This window comes from Taudactylus pleione, unplaced genomic scaffold, assembly GCF_031769625.1.
Source record: "Taudactylus pleione unplaced genomic scaffold, aTauple2 ptg000375l, whole genome shotgun sequence".
NCBI classification, from domain to species: domain Eukaryota; kingdom Metazoa; phylum Chordata; class Amphibia; order Anura; family Myobatrachidae; genus Taudactylus; species Taudactylus pleione.
This window is the reverse complement of record NW_028284776.1, coordinates 838,304-854,022: the sequence shown is the minus strand read 5'-3', so window position 1 is coordinate 854,022 and position 15,719 is coordinate 838,304. Positions and strand designations below refer to the sequence as shown.

Genomic DNA, 15,719 nt, shown 5'->3' with positions numbered 1-15,719 from the left:
AATCCGCTGCTTAGTAAATATGTACCTAGGTGCAGAATTTGGATGCTGCACAATTTTTTTTTCTTTTTATGGCTCGCTCCCCTTATTATTTGGACATGTTATTGTGATGTGTTTTTGTTTAATATCAACCAGGTGTGGTTAGCCTCTATTATCTGGCCCACATGTTCATTATTAGTGGAAGTCCCTCTTCTTTTTTTTTTTTTCTTCTTTCCTTTTTTTTCTGTTCTGTGTATACCGACCTCTCCAAAATGTTTGTCGTAAGCTGCTGCATTACCCTCATTATGAAATTAAATTGTAGACTTAAGAGGCAAATGAACTGTGCTAATTTTATCCCTCTAATTACATGGCTTCTTAGTGCTCAGCAAGTGAGCAAACCACTTCCTTAAAATCACTTTGAAGCCAGCTGTGGAAATTCAGCCAGATTGCTCCCTGGAGCGGCTGAGCCTGTGGTCCTGTGTGTATGAATGGCTCTCCTATCTGCAGAGTTAAGCTGGCGACACATCTAAAGATTATCTGTCCAACCAGCCAACTAGTTGGTTGGAATGAAAATCTGGTAACATATGGGAGTAGCTGATGATCAGCAATTTGCTCCTAAATGCCAGAAAACAGATGAAAATGGTCGTCAGACAAGATTGTTAAATGTTTGATCTAAGCAATTTGTTCAAACAGTTTTTGTCCATTTTCCGGCATTTGGAAGCAAATTGCTGTTTGTCCTTTGCTTTCATACCTTACCAGATTTTCATTCCAACCAATCGACTAGCTGGATGTAAGTTGGTCTAGTGCAGTGTTGGCTAACCTTGACACTCCAGCTGTTATGGAACTACATAACCCAGCATGCACTGCTACAGTTTTGCTATTAGGGCATGCTAAAACTGGCAGGGCATGCTGGGATATATAGTTCCACAACAGCTGGAGTGTCAAGGTTAGCCAACACTGGTCTAGTGTGTGGCCAGTTTTACTGTTCTGTCTGCTCTTGTTGCTGGTTTGTAGTTGCTCTGCAATAGGCATGATGAATGCTATATTCTACGGAGGAAGCACCTTATTTGCTCACTAGTTAGTGAGATGATCTCTTGTTTGCAAAATTGCAATCTTTGCATTCAAAACCTAGCATGCCACTCATGATTGCTTAAGGAAAAATATAATTAGGACACCAAAAATAGACCTGTTACTGTACCCATAATAGTAGGGGTTTCACATTAAAAAGTCTTTCATTTACAAAATATATATATATATATTCTAGCATTTACTTGTGGTGCGAAGCAATTGACAATTATTAGCACTTTTTGTAGTATTGATTATATTTGCATTGTGTGGGAGTATTACAGTAGTAAATTAGCAGTGCTACTTTCACTTCCAGTTGTATAAGATCCTTTTATGACTAACATTCTTGTATTGCATGTTAGCCCCAGATCATAAGACCTGTATTTCACTGCTCTTATAATCGGGATCAGCAAATGCACAAGTGGTGCCCTCAGCTGCTTCTTTTTGGATAAAGTATTTTTATTGGACAACCAATGGCATACAAGCCAACAGGACAACTATTAGGGTTGGGTTACCGCAGGCAGGGCAGGTGCAGCTTTTTGCTTACATACCCTATTGCCCCAACCAAAGAAACAAGAAGTTTTATCTGGATAGAGCACCATGGACCACACATGTTTAATCTAAATCTTCATACTTTATTGATTATGCTATAAAACACACTTTTTTTTACTTCTGTTCCCTCAAATTGGGATTCTGATAAGTGAAATGTAAAAAATTATTATAAAGAAGGTGCAAGAAAGGATTAAGTGAATTAAAATTCTGTATAGACTACAACCTGTTTACCACTTTTCAGTGGTGCTTCCTGGTTGTGATAAAGCTGTCCCTATACATACAATAAAAGTATGTAAAGTGGTAAATAAGATATTCTAAAAATATATACAGATAATTATATCCTAAATAGGTGGCCGTGAACATGGGGCCTGATTCAGACCCGCTCACGAGCGGGTCGATGTTTGGCCACTGCGCACGCTGGAGCTAGCGACGGGCGCTCCGGGTCTCACACCAAAAGGGGACAGCTGTCGATTTTGATTGACAGCTCGCACTGTTTTGGAGGCGGACGGGGGGGGTGGCTGGCCAAACGGAAGCGTTCCCGACGGAACACTTGCCGTTTGGGGGTGGCCCCACTGACATCACGAGTGATGTCAGTGGTGAGCTTCCGGCTCTATTAAGAGCTACTGGGGCTTGCGGGAACGAGACCCTACCGCAAGGGTCTCGTCACAAGCCCCGATGGCCGAGACCATCGTGACCATCACCTGGCCGCTCGCAATAGCTGTGGGTGGTCACCAAAAAAAAACCTCCCTGATTCAGAGCGAGCGTCCGGCTCTGAATCAGGCCCATATTCCCTTCTTTTGCATCGTTTTTATTATATTTGTTTATATTTTGCTTACTAATCAGGATCACAATTTAGGGGACATCAATTAGTTATGTGTTTAATCAGTAAAGTATGAAGATTTTAAATACTAATAGTGGTGCATAGTGCTCTATCTTGATTGAACTCTTGTTCTACTTCTTTGGTTGTGGTAAGATTTCATGAGTTCATCATATATGGAATAATTGTCTTAAATGCGAAAAATAACTTACTTTAAACCATATTTGATCTATACCATAATTAACTACATATCCCTTAAAACCACAAAATAAAGTACACATGAAATACTTTATCTGCTTGAATTGTATGTACAGTACTTGGGAAGTGAAGAAGAAATTAGTTTGCTAAGATCCCTTGTGTCCTTATTGTTCTAACATCGCCATCTGCTGGTGATTGAGGAGATTGGAAGTCTGTGCTAATAACTAAGGGTGCATACACACCAGGACGATATTGGCACGATTTGGCGGATAGGCACGACAAATCGTGTATATCGCCTAGTGCTGGTCGCATGCGTTATCATGTGATTGTGCTAAACAGTCAATCACATGATATCGCATGCGGCGCCATACATATTAATGAAGGACGGAACAAGTAATCGTTCCATTGTGCATTCAATTGTGCAGTGTGTACCGGCAATCATGCGATGTCCAGGGTGAAGGCAAATCGCCTTGAACATTGGCGCGATTGCCGGTCGTTTAGGTGTGTAACCAGCCTTACTCTTCACATTTCTTTCTTTGTGTCCACATGTAGTTACTCTCCATGTGCCTGGTAATGTGTGCACAACCTCTCCAGCTGCACTGGCTCCATAAGGTGAGTCACCATCTCCCAATCACTTGTCCTGTACTTGAATCCTGCTAATGTTACATCCCTGTAAGATGGTTGTGCTCTCTCCTGTATACACTAGGTTCTCCTCTTTGTTTGCATTGTGTTGGTTTGTCTTGGAATTATTGGTCTGGATTTGAAGTGGAATATAGAGTGGAAAGTGGTTGCGATTTCTTTGCAGGTAAGTTCCCACTTTATTCAGTACAGTCAATCCAAATTGTACATTGATAGAACAGCATATTTGCAGTCAGTTATTTATGCACATTAAGGCCACATATCCCTTGTGTTTTTTTTCCCAGTTGCATAATACATTTGCAGAATGCATTTTAAGAAAAATGCAAATAATACCCGATAGTATGGGTCTGGATGGGGTGGACGAAGTTCATGCGTGGCTGCGATTTATTATGGTTCTGCAATAGAGGAAATATACAAATGCCAGTTTCCGCATTCACCGTCTGTAATAGCATGTGAGTGACCTGAGTAAAACATGAGATACCCACTTACATTATCTGAGGAAGTCTGCTGGTGGTTAAGAACACTCCACTATCAGCGTACCATCAAACTCTCGCGCGGCCTGTGGCATGCGGTGCTGTGAAAGTGATTGCAGATGCATGCATTTACATGCCCATAACACTCCCATGCCTATAGGACGGCCTCTTTGCGTTGACATCAGGTTACCTCCCATAAAAGCCTATGATTCGCAGTTGCCTTTTATAATGATACTGATCCAGTGGTGTATCTATAATGGGTGCCATGGCGGCCCACACTGCACACCTTACCCCCATTTCTGTGCAAACATCGGCTGTGCGTTCACTTCTGATTCAGGTCCTAAGCGTGAACCAGGCGTTTGTGTGTGACATGCTTTTTACAAGATAAAATAAATATTTTTTAATTAACTATATAATGTATTTGGTTGAACTTCCTGTAAGGCATTCTGGGTGCTGGAGGTCAAGTGGAGGGCCACAGGCTGCTTATGGCTTTTTGGAAACCTGGTAGTCATAATGTATTTAAGGTTCACTAAATACTCATTTGTTTTGCTACTCCTCCTCTTGTAAATCCTGCTGGGCTACTTGTCAGAATATTCCATGTGGGAACCATGAATCTTTCTTGCTCTGCTGCAGCCATTTCGGCGAAGCTTCCAAGTCTTTCTGTTCACCTCCCACACAAACCTGCTCGATTTAACAAAGCCTTCAACTGTGCAAACTTTGTTAATTAACTTGGTGTATTTAATCAGTGTGTAGCTGTTTCAGCAAACGTTATCACAGCTTCAAATTGCAGAAAACAGTAATTTAATCGCCCAGTGTGTACGCACCTTAAAGTGGACGACTGAACAATATAGTTATCTTTCAGTTGTCCACTTTATCGTCCATTATTAACACAAAAACGATGAACGATAACGACGCGCATTCCCGCGGGTCGATCGTCATTATCGTTCATCGGGTTAACATGCAGGCGAACCTGACGATGTCAGGTTGCTGCATGTTATGGTATGGGCGAGAGAGCCTGGCGCTGAACGATATCGTTAATGATATCGTTCAGCGGATGTGCTCAATGTCATGAACGACATTGAGCACAGCCTGCCGGGGACACACTAGACGATATCGCTCAGGGAGCATATCGTCTAGTGTGCCCGCTCCTTTAGAGTTATGATGATAATGGATGATAGTAAATTTACCCCTCACTGTCAAATATATAAGTTCGTGTTGGTCCCGATTTGCATTTTTGGGTGATATCACTTTTTTGCAAATCTACTATCATTAAAGTCGGGTGATTTTCTTCATTTTTTTTTTTTTTCAGGTTCAAATCTGGTGGTTCAATGCCGTAAATTCGGCCGTTTTGAACAATAGAAATTATATTACTATCGGGTTAAATCGGAAGTACTTTTCACTTTTTTAATACAAATTGGGAATTTACCATTATTCGTTTTGCTAAAGTCGCCCGTTTTACACTCAAATCGGGGCCTCAATAGAAGTTTTAAATGCACCACCTCCTGAGCTGCGAGTTGCCATCGAACATGCACAAATCAGTGTGATTTGTGCATGTTTCTGAATGGCAATTGTATTCTAAGAGTTAATTAAAAAGAAAAAAAAAAAAAGACGTGAGGTCCCCTCCCCCCCCAAAAAAAGCTAACCAGCCCTGGACTTGCCAGCCTGTCCTGGCTCTTAAAATTACGGGGACCCAAATGAGTAGGGTTCCACCGTGGCTGCAGTGCCAGTCCTGGTTTTAATTATAGGGGGAAAGATTGCGTAGGGGTCCCCCTATAATTAAAACCAACACCGGACCCTTTCTAGCGGGAGGGGCTGATGCCCTTTCAACGGGTCCCCCAGCCGCAGCATCAGTCCTGACCGCTAGTCAGCCCAGGCCAGGGATGGGTAGTTGGGGACCCCCCCCCCCCAATAAAGGGGTCCTCTTCAGGGCACCCCTGGCCTAGGCCGATAGCCCGGGGGTATCCCCGCCACCCTAGGGAGGTGGGTGGCGGGTTGATAGTGTATGTGGTGTGTAAAATAGAAATAAAAAAAATAAAAAAATTACAAATATCAACATTTGTCTTTACAGTGGAACTACAGGTCCCAGCAAGCATGCTGGTACTTGGAGAACCACAAGTACCAGCATGCGGGGCATTAAGGGCTTGCTTCTTTACAGGTGAACCTGTAGTTCACCTGTAAAGAAATGTGTTAAAAAACACAACACACACACTGAAAGTACCAGGAGCTTGGCAAATTCCCGAATTACTTTATTTTTATTTTTTAAGTGAAAAAAAAACCACGCCGTTTTTGATCGATCCTATCAGAGTTGAAAAACGGGACAAATCGGGACCAAATCGGAAAAATTTACCCATAAGGGTGTAACTCCTGCTCAGCTGGATACAGTGCTATTTTTCACCTGATACAGAAGTTCTTATTAACAAAATTGTAATCCAGAATGGCATTCCGGACCCACCTTAAAAATAGAATGCGTGTGTTCCCGTAACTGAGAGGAGTGAAAGCTATGCAGTGTTTATAGGCAGCCAGGGAGCTTAGAGGAAGAGCACTGGGACAAAAGAAACGACTAGTACTATGTCTTCCCAATACACTGGCATGTTGTATGCCACAGCAAATCTGTGTACTAGAGCTCAAACTGACTAAACACTTCCAGTACTCTTCACTTACCATCATAATCATTCTTTATTATCCCAACCATTCATCATTTGGTTCACTTGGACCTGACTGTGTCTCCTGTTTCTTAACAAATACGCCCAGATTCACCTATCTCCTACAGTTTTGGGTTACTGGTTCACATTCTCCGTAATCCCACCGTGCCTATAGACTTGTCTGGGTTTCCTAGCTTGCTGCGGGCCCCAGTTCTTTTCCAATTTGTTAATAGTCCCCAATTTTCCACTCTAGACAACTCTTTTCACAACATGCACCCACTCACTCAGGTTCAAACTTTAATGTCAGAATTAAATGCATCTTAAACTGGGTACACTATGATATATGATGCAGTCATGTGACCTGAGACCAATCTGCACAGCCATTTTATAGTGTGCACATCATGTAGTATGTACGCAGGACCATAAATATGCTAGACCACAGGTTCTCCAACTTTGTCCTCAGTACCCCAAGCTGTGCATGTTTTCCAGGTCTACTCACAGTGCAATAATTACCTCTACCTGTGGAACTTTTAAATGTGTCAGTAAGTAATGTATACACCTGTGCATCTGCTGGGTGACCTGGAAAATGGCAACTGTGTGGGGTCCTGAGGATCGTGTTTGAGAACCACTGTGCTAGACTATTGTACCACTGAAATTTGTCACTTCTCTCCATGATGATTGCCTAGTGTGTACAGCAGGGGTTCCCAACCACGGTCCTCAAGGCACACTAACAGTCCAGGTTTTAGGGATAGCCATACATGAGCACAAGTGACTTAATTAGTACCTCAGTTATATTGATTTAACCATCTGTGCACAATCATGGATATCACTAACACCAGGACTGTTAGTGTGCCTTGAGGACCGAGGTTGGGAATCACTGGTGTACAGGAACAAGGATTAATTGGATACAAACCTTGAACCCTATTGTATCATAGTTCCGAGGATGGAATAGTGTGTACACACAAAATCGTGTATTCTGGGATCCTAGGATTGTAAGTGAATTTGGAAGGACCGTCGCATTGTTTGTTACATCGCTCAGGTGTGTACCCTGCATGAAGTTCTCTTCCTCTTGAAGCTGACACATGCCCTGCCTCTACATTCCACATGGAACCTCAGTTGTTCCTCGCCTGCTCTTGATTCAAACTTAACTGCTAATAAATTCAACTCCTGGTCAGGGGCGTTTTAAGAGAGGAGGGGGCCCGTGTGCACTCCTCGTGCGGGGCCCCCTCCTCTCTCCCTGGTGGCTGGCAGCCGACTGACGCGGCTGGCCAGCCACCGGAGCACTAGTAGACTCCGAGCAATAGAGTGTGCCCGGAGTCTACTGCGCATGCGCAGAATGCCGGAAAATGGCCGTGGCGGGCATTTTTCTGGTGTTCTGAGCAGCAGTGACACCCGGGGCGGGACATCGGACAGGTAAGTTTAATAAAAAAAATGGGTGCAGTGTGTGCGGTGCGGGGCCCCCCTGGACCCGGGGGCCCGTTATAGATACGCCACTGCTCCTGGTACTACTACTGTAGTGCTGCTTGTTGTCTTAAGGTGTTTTTTGCTGTCTGTCAACTTTCTAACAACTGCTTTCAACTATTTAATTAGCCACAATAGAAATAGTTTTGAAAACCACAAACCACTGGTTTTGCACAGTCTTGTAAAGCCCCTTTGTGGTACAGTATAAGTATCATGCAATGCAGGCTTGGACACACACCTAGCTTTGATCTTAGACCTTTATCACATTGTGGATACTTGTATTGTGTGTAGTGCCTCAATGTGCAGTATATCGCATAAACTGGATTTTTACATTATAATTACCATTCTAGAATAGAGGCTATTCCATTTCCCTGTACAGTGGAAGCATTGCTTTTCCCAAATTCTTCATTATATGACTGAGAGAAATGAAACAGGAGGGTAAGGCAGGTCGCACATGGGCTGAATCACACATGTATCTAAATTTGGTTATGTCCAGCTGTTTGATGCTGAGGCCATGCAGCAGAACCAGATGGGAATCTTAGTGCAGTAGGAAGGTGCTGTGAGTAAAGACGCTTTACAGAGAGCAAACCATGTGCCAAGGGGCTTGTCACATGACGTAAACTTCCAGACTTATGGCTATAAGTATTCTGACATGTAACCATTACAACATGGCTTTTTTTTAATAGCATATTAAATTGCCACCTTTTTTCATTGGAGTGCTGGTCTCTTCCTCACTTGGAAACATTGAGGACTAATAAAAAAAATATTTATTAAATATAAATTCTTTTAGATTATAAGCAGAGAAATGTATCCTGGGGCTCAGACTTCATGCAGTTCGATGTGTTCTGACCTTGGCCCGGATCCTCAAAGATGGTGACTCTCCCATTTTTCATACCCTGTGTGAATTGGCTTTTTCTTGAACATTTGTATACAGATTGGATTCAATGCTTTGCGTTTATTGGTAGCCGTGCTAGGGCAGTCCCGGGAACACTAGCATCCTCTCTCCCTTTGACTTTTACCCACAAATGGCATAATTACCATGATATCTGAACTTGGGATTTCAGATCTTACAGTTCTTAGGCCTGATTCTCTGCCCTTTCGATGACGAGGATCTTACCTTTTAGTGGCTATGGCTGGCTGTCGTGGAAGCCGGATAGAAAGCAAAGATGTTAGCTCAGGGTCCTTGACTACCTACGGTATGCACACTATTCTTTGAGTGCTGCAATTCTTTAGGTCATTAGCTTTTCCGGCCAATGGGCTGATTAACTTCGCCCAACAATGCAGCTTTCATCTTTATTGCTTTAGAAGCTTTCTAAGATTTACACCTCTTGTGCAATGACAACTGACAATTAGAATAGTTGGACTTTAGTTCTAGCATTCAGAATGTCATATGGAAATGAAAGGGTTGTAATTTTTGTTGCATCAGGTTGTAATTTGTGCAGGGACTTTACATCTAGCAAGGTTTCAGACGTATGTAACATGTTGCCCTCTAGTGGCTGTTTGGTTGATTGCGACAATATAATGGAACTGATAACACTAGTAAGACTAAACCCATTGGCAGAGACAATGTTATTCTGGGTAGCAGTATATTTTTGTAGAACATCCTGATTCTTATAAAAATCATTGTTTACAGAGGAGTATGCTGCTATGTATTGTCTATGTACCATATACTGTACACACAGCCAAAACATAAAAACGACTGAATCGTGAAGTGAATAACATTGATTAACTCCTTACAATGTCACAGGTCAAGTGGTAGGATATATTAGGCAGCAAGTGAATACTCTCCTTCAGTTCTTAAAGTTGATGTGTTGGAAGCAGGAAAAATGGGCCTAAGGATCTGAGCAACTTTGACAAAGGCCAAATTGTGTTGTCTAGACAACTGAGCCAGACCATCTCCTTGGCCTGCATTGTTTTGTACTGTAAGTCACTGTTTTCTTGTTTTGCTCATTTGTAAGGCGCTGCAGAACCCTTGTGGCACCATAAAAATAAAGGGATAATAATATCTCAAACGACAGGTCTTGTGGGGTGTTTCTGGTATGCAGTGGTTAGTACCTACCAAAAGTGGTCCAAGGAAGGACAACCTGAAAACTGGCGGCAAGGTCCTTGGGCGCCCAAGATTCATTAATGCGCCTGTGGAGTGAAGGCTAGTACATCTGGTCCTATCCCACAGAACAGCTGCTGTAGCACAAATTTCTGAAAAAGTGATTGCTGCCTATGATAAACGGGTATCTGAGGACACAGTGCATTGCAGCTTGCTATGTATGGGGCTGCATAACCGTAGATCAGTCAGAGTGCCCATGCTGACCCTTGTCCACCACCAAAACTGAACCATGGAGCAGTGGAAGAAGGCGTCCTAATCTGGTGAATCTTTTTTTTTTTTTCTTTTACATCACGTGGACGGCCAGTGGTTTTAGTGTTTTGGCTGATGGGTGTACTGTATATTGATAGATTGTTTAAGAATTACGATAAGACCGTTTAATGGTGAAGCTGCGTCACTCTCCTAGTCACATTTTTGTACTGTCCCACTGATTTATGGTGACATCGTGCAGGCCGTATTCCTTTTTTTTCTCTTGCTTTTTTTCCTCCAATATGTTTTAAAGAATTCCTCTATTGTGCTTATTTTAATGACATAATTTGTAATTTATACTTCTAGGCTCTTTTTTTGTGTAATGACACATTCTTCTCGCTGTAGCCTAGTACACAGAAGCATCTATTGACCATTTACATTTAAATACAACCTCCTCAGTCTCCATTTATTCCCTTCTCCCTGCAGTCATTTTCCCAAATACTGGAAGGCTGTTCAGCTCCTTACAGCTAACTGTAACTCTGGCGGAGGCCTTTCACATACTCCCATGGCGCTCTCATGCCTTCCTAGCCTGGTGGGGAATTGAAAGCCCTCTTGTAGATCTGCACTGTACTTGTGAACCTGCTTCTTACCTTTTAAAAGTGTGTATAGATGGAGATAGAGTTATACAGTCAGGTGCATAAATATTGGGACATTGACAGAATTTTCATATTGTGGCCTCTATTCACCACCACAATGGCTTTGAAATGAAACAAACAAGATGTGCTTTAACTGCAGACTTTCAGATTTAATTTGAGGGTAATTACATCCAAATCAGGTGAACGGTGTAGGAATTACAACGGTTTCTATATGTGCCTCCCACTTTTTAAGGGGCCAAAAGTAATGGGACTATCAACATCCCTCGTTATTGCATTATCAGTTAAGCAAGTAAAAGGTCTGGAGTTGATTCTAGGTGTGACATTTGCATTTGGAATCAGTTGCTGTCGACTCTCAATATGAGATCCAAAGAGCTGTCACTATCAGTGAAGCAAGCCATCATTAGGCTGAAAAATCAAAACAAACTCATCAGAGAGATAGTAAAAACATTAGGTGTGGCCAAATCAACTGTTTGGAACATTCTTAAAAAGAAAGAACGCATCGGAGAGCTCAGCAATACCAAAAGACCCGGAAGACAACTGTAGTGGATGACAGAAGAATTATTTCCCTGGTGAAGAAAAAACCCCTTCACAACAGTTGGCCAAATCAAGAACACTCTCCAGGAGGTAGGTGTATATGTGTCAAAGTCAACACTCAAGAGAAGACTTCACAAGAGTGAATATAGAAGGTTCACCACAAGATGTAAACCATTGGTGAGCCTCAAAAACAGGAAGACCAGATTAGAGTTTGCCAAACAACATCTAAAAAAGCCATTACAGTTCTTGAACAACATCCTATGGACAGATGAGATAAAAATCAACTTGTACCAGAGTGATGGGAAGAGAAGAGTAGGGAGAAGGAAAGGAACTGCTCATGATCCAAAACATACCACCTCATCAGTGAAGCATGGTGGTGGTAGTGTCATGGTATGGGCATGTATGGCTGCCAATGGAACTGGTTCCCTTGTATTTATTGATGATGTGACTGACAAAAGCAGCAGAATGAATTCTGAAGTGTTTCGGGCAATATCATATGCTCATATTCAGTCAAATGCTTCAGAACTCATTGGACGGCGCTTCACAGTGCAGATGGACAATGACCCGAAGAATACTGCAAAAGCAACCAAAGAGTTTTTTAAGGCTAAAAAGTGGAATGTTATGCAATGGCCAAGTCAATCCCCTGACCTGAATCCGATTGAGCATGCATTTCACTTGATGAAGACAAAACTGAAGGGAATATGCCCCAAGAACAAGCAGGAACTGAAGACATTTGCAGTAGAGGCCTGGCAGAGCATCACCAGGGATGAAACCCAGCGTCAGGTGATGTCTATGCGTTCCAGACTTCAGGCTGTAATTGCCTGCAAATGATTTGCAACAAAGTATTAAAAAGTGAAAGTTAGATTTAGGATTGTTTAGTTTGTCCTATTACTTTTGGCCCCTTAAAAAGTGGGAGGCACATATAGAAACCGTTGTAATTCCTACACCGTTCACCTAATTTGGATGTAATTGTCCTCAAATTAAATCTGAAAGCCTGCAGTTAAAGCACATCTTGTTTGTTTCATTTCAAAGCCATTGTGGTGGTGAACAGAGGCCAAAATATGAAAATTCTGTCAATGTCCCAATATTTGTGCACCTGACTATATATGTGTGTGTATGTACCTGTAAGAATATATATATATATATATCGATTCCTATCTATCTGTACCTTCTAAAATCGATTCCTGCCTATACCTTCTAAACAATATTCCTTCCTATACCTTCTAAAGTTGTTGCTATTCAGCGTAATGAGTCGCACAAGAAATAAATGCTTGCAGACTTCGAATGTGGTTCCAAAGCACAAAAAGATATTATTCAATATAAAAACAGATGGTTGCACGCTGTGATCTAAAGACAATTAGCGCAAATAAATCATACAGACCCAAGGTACAGTTGTTACATACGCACGCGCTCTGGGCCCAGATACCGGCATCAGCATTAGAAACCTCCGTCAACAGCACAGCAAGAAGACTCAAGACTAGGGTCAGAGAGCACACATATATACTCTTGCAGGGATAGGCAATACAATAGACAAGTTTGACATGATTCCATTGGTTCTTCTTAAAGGTGCCTTTGTTACAGGATAGTCCATAGGTCAATTCAAATAGACATAAACAGCCTCCAACCGCCCTTTGTGTCCTTTTTTCCGCTGCATGCTAATCTAAGCTGCTAACATTACAGAGTACATTTTAATGTTTTAACCCTTCTATAGTCCATAGTTTGCAGGCGCATGTTCAGATTTTCTCACCGATGATACCGGAAATCTGTTGAGACACAGTGGATCAGTACAACACCAAACACTGTCTGTTTACCATGTAGAAAGGTTAGCTATCAAATAATCTTTATTTCACAACATTAATAATTACTGAATAAACCTTGAATATTACACTTTAATACTAGGGAACCTTTTATGTAAGTGTGCAGTGTGTATGTATTGGGGAATTGGGAAAAGACGCTAGTTAGCCCTGTGCGACTGTGTTTTGTGGAGTACACCATGGAACGTGTTTTGCAGGGATAATCGTTTTATATGTTTTAGTGACTGTATTTACAGGGTGAGGACTTTTAACTTCTTTCTATTGCATGGGAGTCGCACGACGCTAATAATAGCATCGCCGTATGTACTTATAATAGCGTGTCTCACTAAAATGGCGCTGGGCTGCCAGTCGCAAAATGGCGCCGCACAGATCTAATTTTAAACCAGTAATATCTCATCCAATTATCTGGCTTCGAAAAAAAAAAAATATATATATATATATATATATATATATATATATATATATATATATATATATGTATGTGTGTGTGTACAGTGTATATATAATGGTTTGGTTTTTTGTTTCGTTTTTTTTTACACAATCCCACCCAAGCGAATAGCATTTGCACTTGGAATTATTTTGGGAGTGTTTCTGATACATGAAATCATTTGAAATATATTTAAAAAAAGGAAAAAAAAACACCTAGGTGGGTGTAGCCAAGGCAATATACAAGAGGTGGACTGCCACTGATAAACTTCAACCAGTTAGTTTTTATACCAGTAATAAGCATCGGGCTTAACCAGCCAGGGGGTAATGCCATAGGAGGTGGACATATCGGGCACACCAGCTCGTGTGTGCCCGCTATGTCACTGGTGATGCACGCTCCCGCCAAATGCAGCATGGACCCCGCCGTCGCTCCCGGCATTAGCAAGTGTGTACGCATTTGCAGATGCCAGCACCCCACTGGGTCCCGTCGCTAACAAGGTTTGTACACACTAGGCATCGTCTAGTGTGTACCGGCCTTAAGACCTTACCCACCTGCTCTGACATTGCTTTTCCCATAGTGGTCTCTCCTTCACTCACACCAAAAGATTCCTGGATAAACCTGTGAATGGATTTGGTATCCTACTGTTCCCATGGTGACCACTCCATCCAGCCAGTGACTATTTAGCTCAAAACTTTGAATGCTATAAAGCACAAAATCGTGCAGTTCAAAACCTAAATATTCACGACATTCCGTTACTTTTACGTACTATGGGGCATATGTTTCAAAGTGCAGACTATTATGTGATTTTCAAACAGGAATCAGTCTTGTAATACAGACTGCATTAACTCTTAATCTTTGTGGTCTCCTGGGCCATTTGCCGCAACATTCTTCACCTTGCTCTGCTCATTGCAGACAATGGGGTAGATGTACGAAGCCCAGAAGCGGTATCAGCGCACGTTATGTGCGCTGATACCGCTTCTCCCCGATGTATGATCGGGGGTCTGGGCAGTAAATGACAGGGGCGCTATGTCATTATCGGCGCTGCAATCTACAAGATAGCAGCGCCGACGGCAGGGCTATGTATGAACGGTCATAACGTATGACCGTTCGGCCGGCTGTAGCTGTCGTTATCGACATCTACAGCCTGGCGCTAGCCTATCCCCACAGCAGGGACAGCGCTGTCCCTACTGTCTGCTCCAGGCTGCGCGCGGGTATCTCGCGATACTTGCGAGATCCCGCACATGCTCAGTGGAGCGGGCCGGGACAGAGACACAGCGCATCAGCACTAGGCTGATGCACTGCTGTCTCTAGCGGGTAGCGCCGGAGGGGGGAGTTAACGCTCCCCCTCTCCGGCCGATGAGATGTTTATACATCTCATCGGTAGTGCTTCCTGCTTCGCCTCGGTAAAGAGGCAAAGCGGGAAGCGTTATAGCGGCACGGTAGGTGCCGCTATAATACATCTACCCCATTGTCCGTTCTGTGCAGCAACTGACCAGGAGCTCGCTTTGCTTTTTTAATTATCGCAAGTCACAAACAACCACTTGTTACAGTTTGCTCACATCTTATCCATGAACATCGCTGACCCAACTCTTAGCCAGCATGATTAAAGTATCAACTTTATTAAAATCTAATGGTCACTGCTCTACTTCTGTAACATTTAATGTTTCAATGGACGTTTTGTAGTGCTTTTTTTTTTCGTGTGAAAAAAGCTACTGGTACTATGAACAAAAGGTACTGGTATTCACCTAACTACTGTTGGTCCTGTGGACAGGTTAGTGTGTCTCCCTGGCCTATAGAGTAGTCTGGTAATACAATGCTTCAGCTAGGAAAGGTAAACTATGCCAGCGATAACGATAGAAGTACTCAGGGCCGCCATCAGGGGGGGACTGCCGGGCCTGTAGTCCCGGGCCCGGAGAGAGAGGGGGCCCGGATGTCAGCATTAAAGTATTATAGCTGCATCCAGGGAGAAGACTCAGCGCTGCGCAGCAAAGGCAGTATTCCAAATAGATAGACAGCCGCGAGCCAATTAGAGCTTGCGGAACGGCAGCCAATCAGGAGGGGCAGCTCCTGATTGGCTGCTTGTAGAACGACAACCAATCAGGAGCTGCCGCTCCTGATTGGTTGTCCCACGAGCAGCCAATCAGCAGCGGCCGCTTCTGATTGGCTGCCGGTCTG

The 15,719-nt window shown here is 42.8% G+C and overlaps 1 protein-coding gene across 4 annotated transcripts in view; it reads left to right on the top strand.

Moving 5' to 3' along the window:
• The window catches only part of GDPD2 (glycerophosphodiester phosphodiesterase domain containing 2), a 71,755-nt gene that overhangs the window by 11,937 nt on the left and 44,099 nt on the right, over nucleotides 1-15,719 (top strand). For all 4 annotated transcript variants that reach the window (XM_088444996.1, XM_088444993.1, XM_088444994.1 and 1 more), the window contains 2 exons: nucleotides 3,161-3,220; nucleotides 3,315-3,413. In XM_088444996.1, the coding sequence (XP_088301122.1) occupies nucleotides 3,161-3,220; nucleotides 3,315-3,413 (159 nt within the window). The remainder of the gene's footprint in view (nucleotides 1-3,160; nucleotides 3,221-3,314; nucleotides 3,414-15,719) is intronic.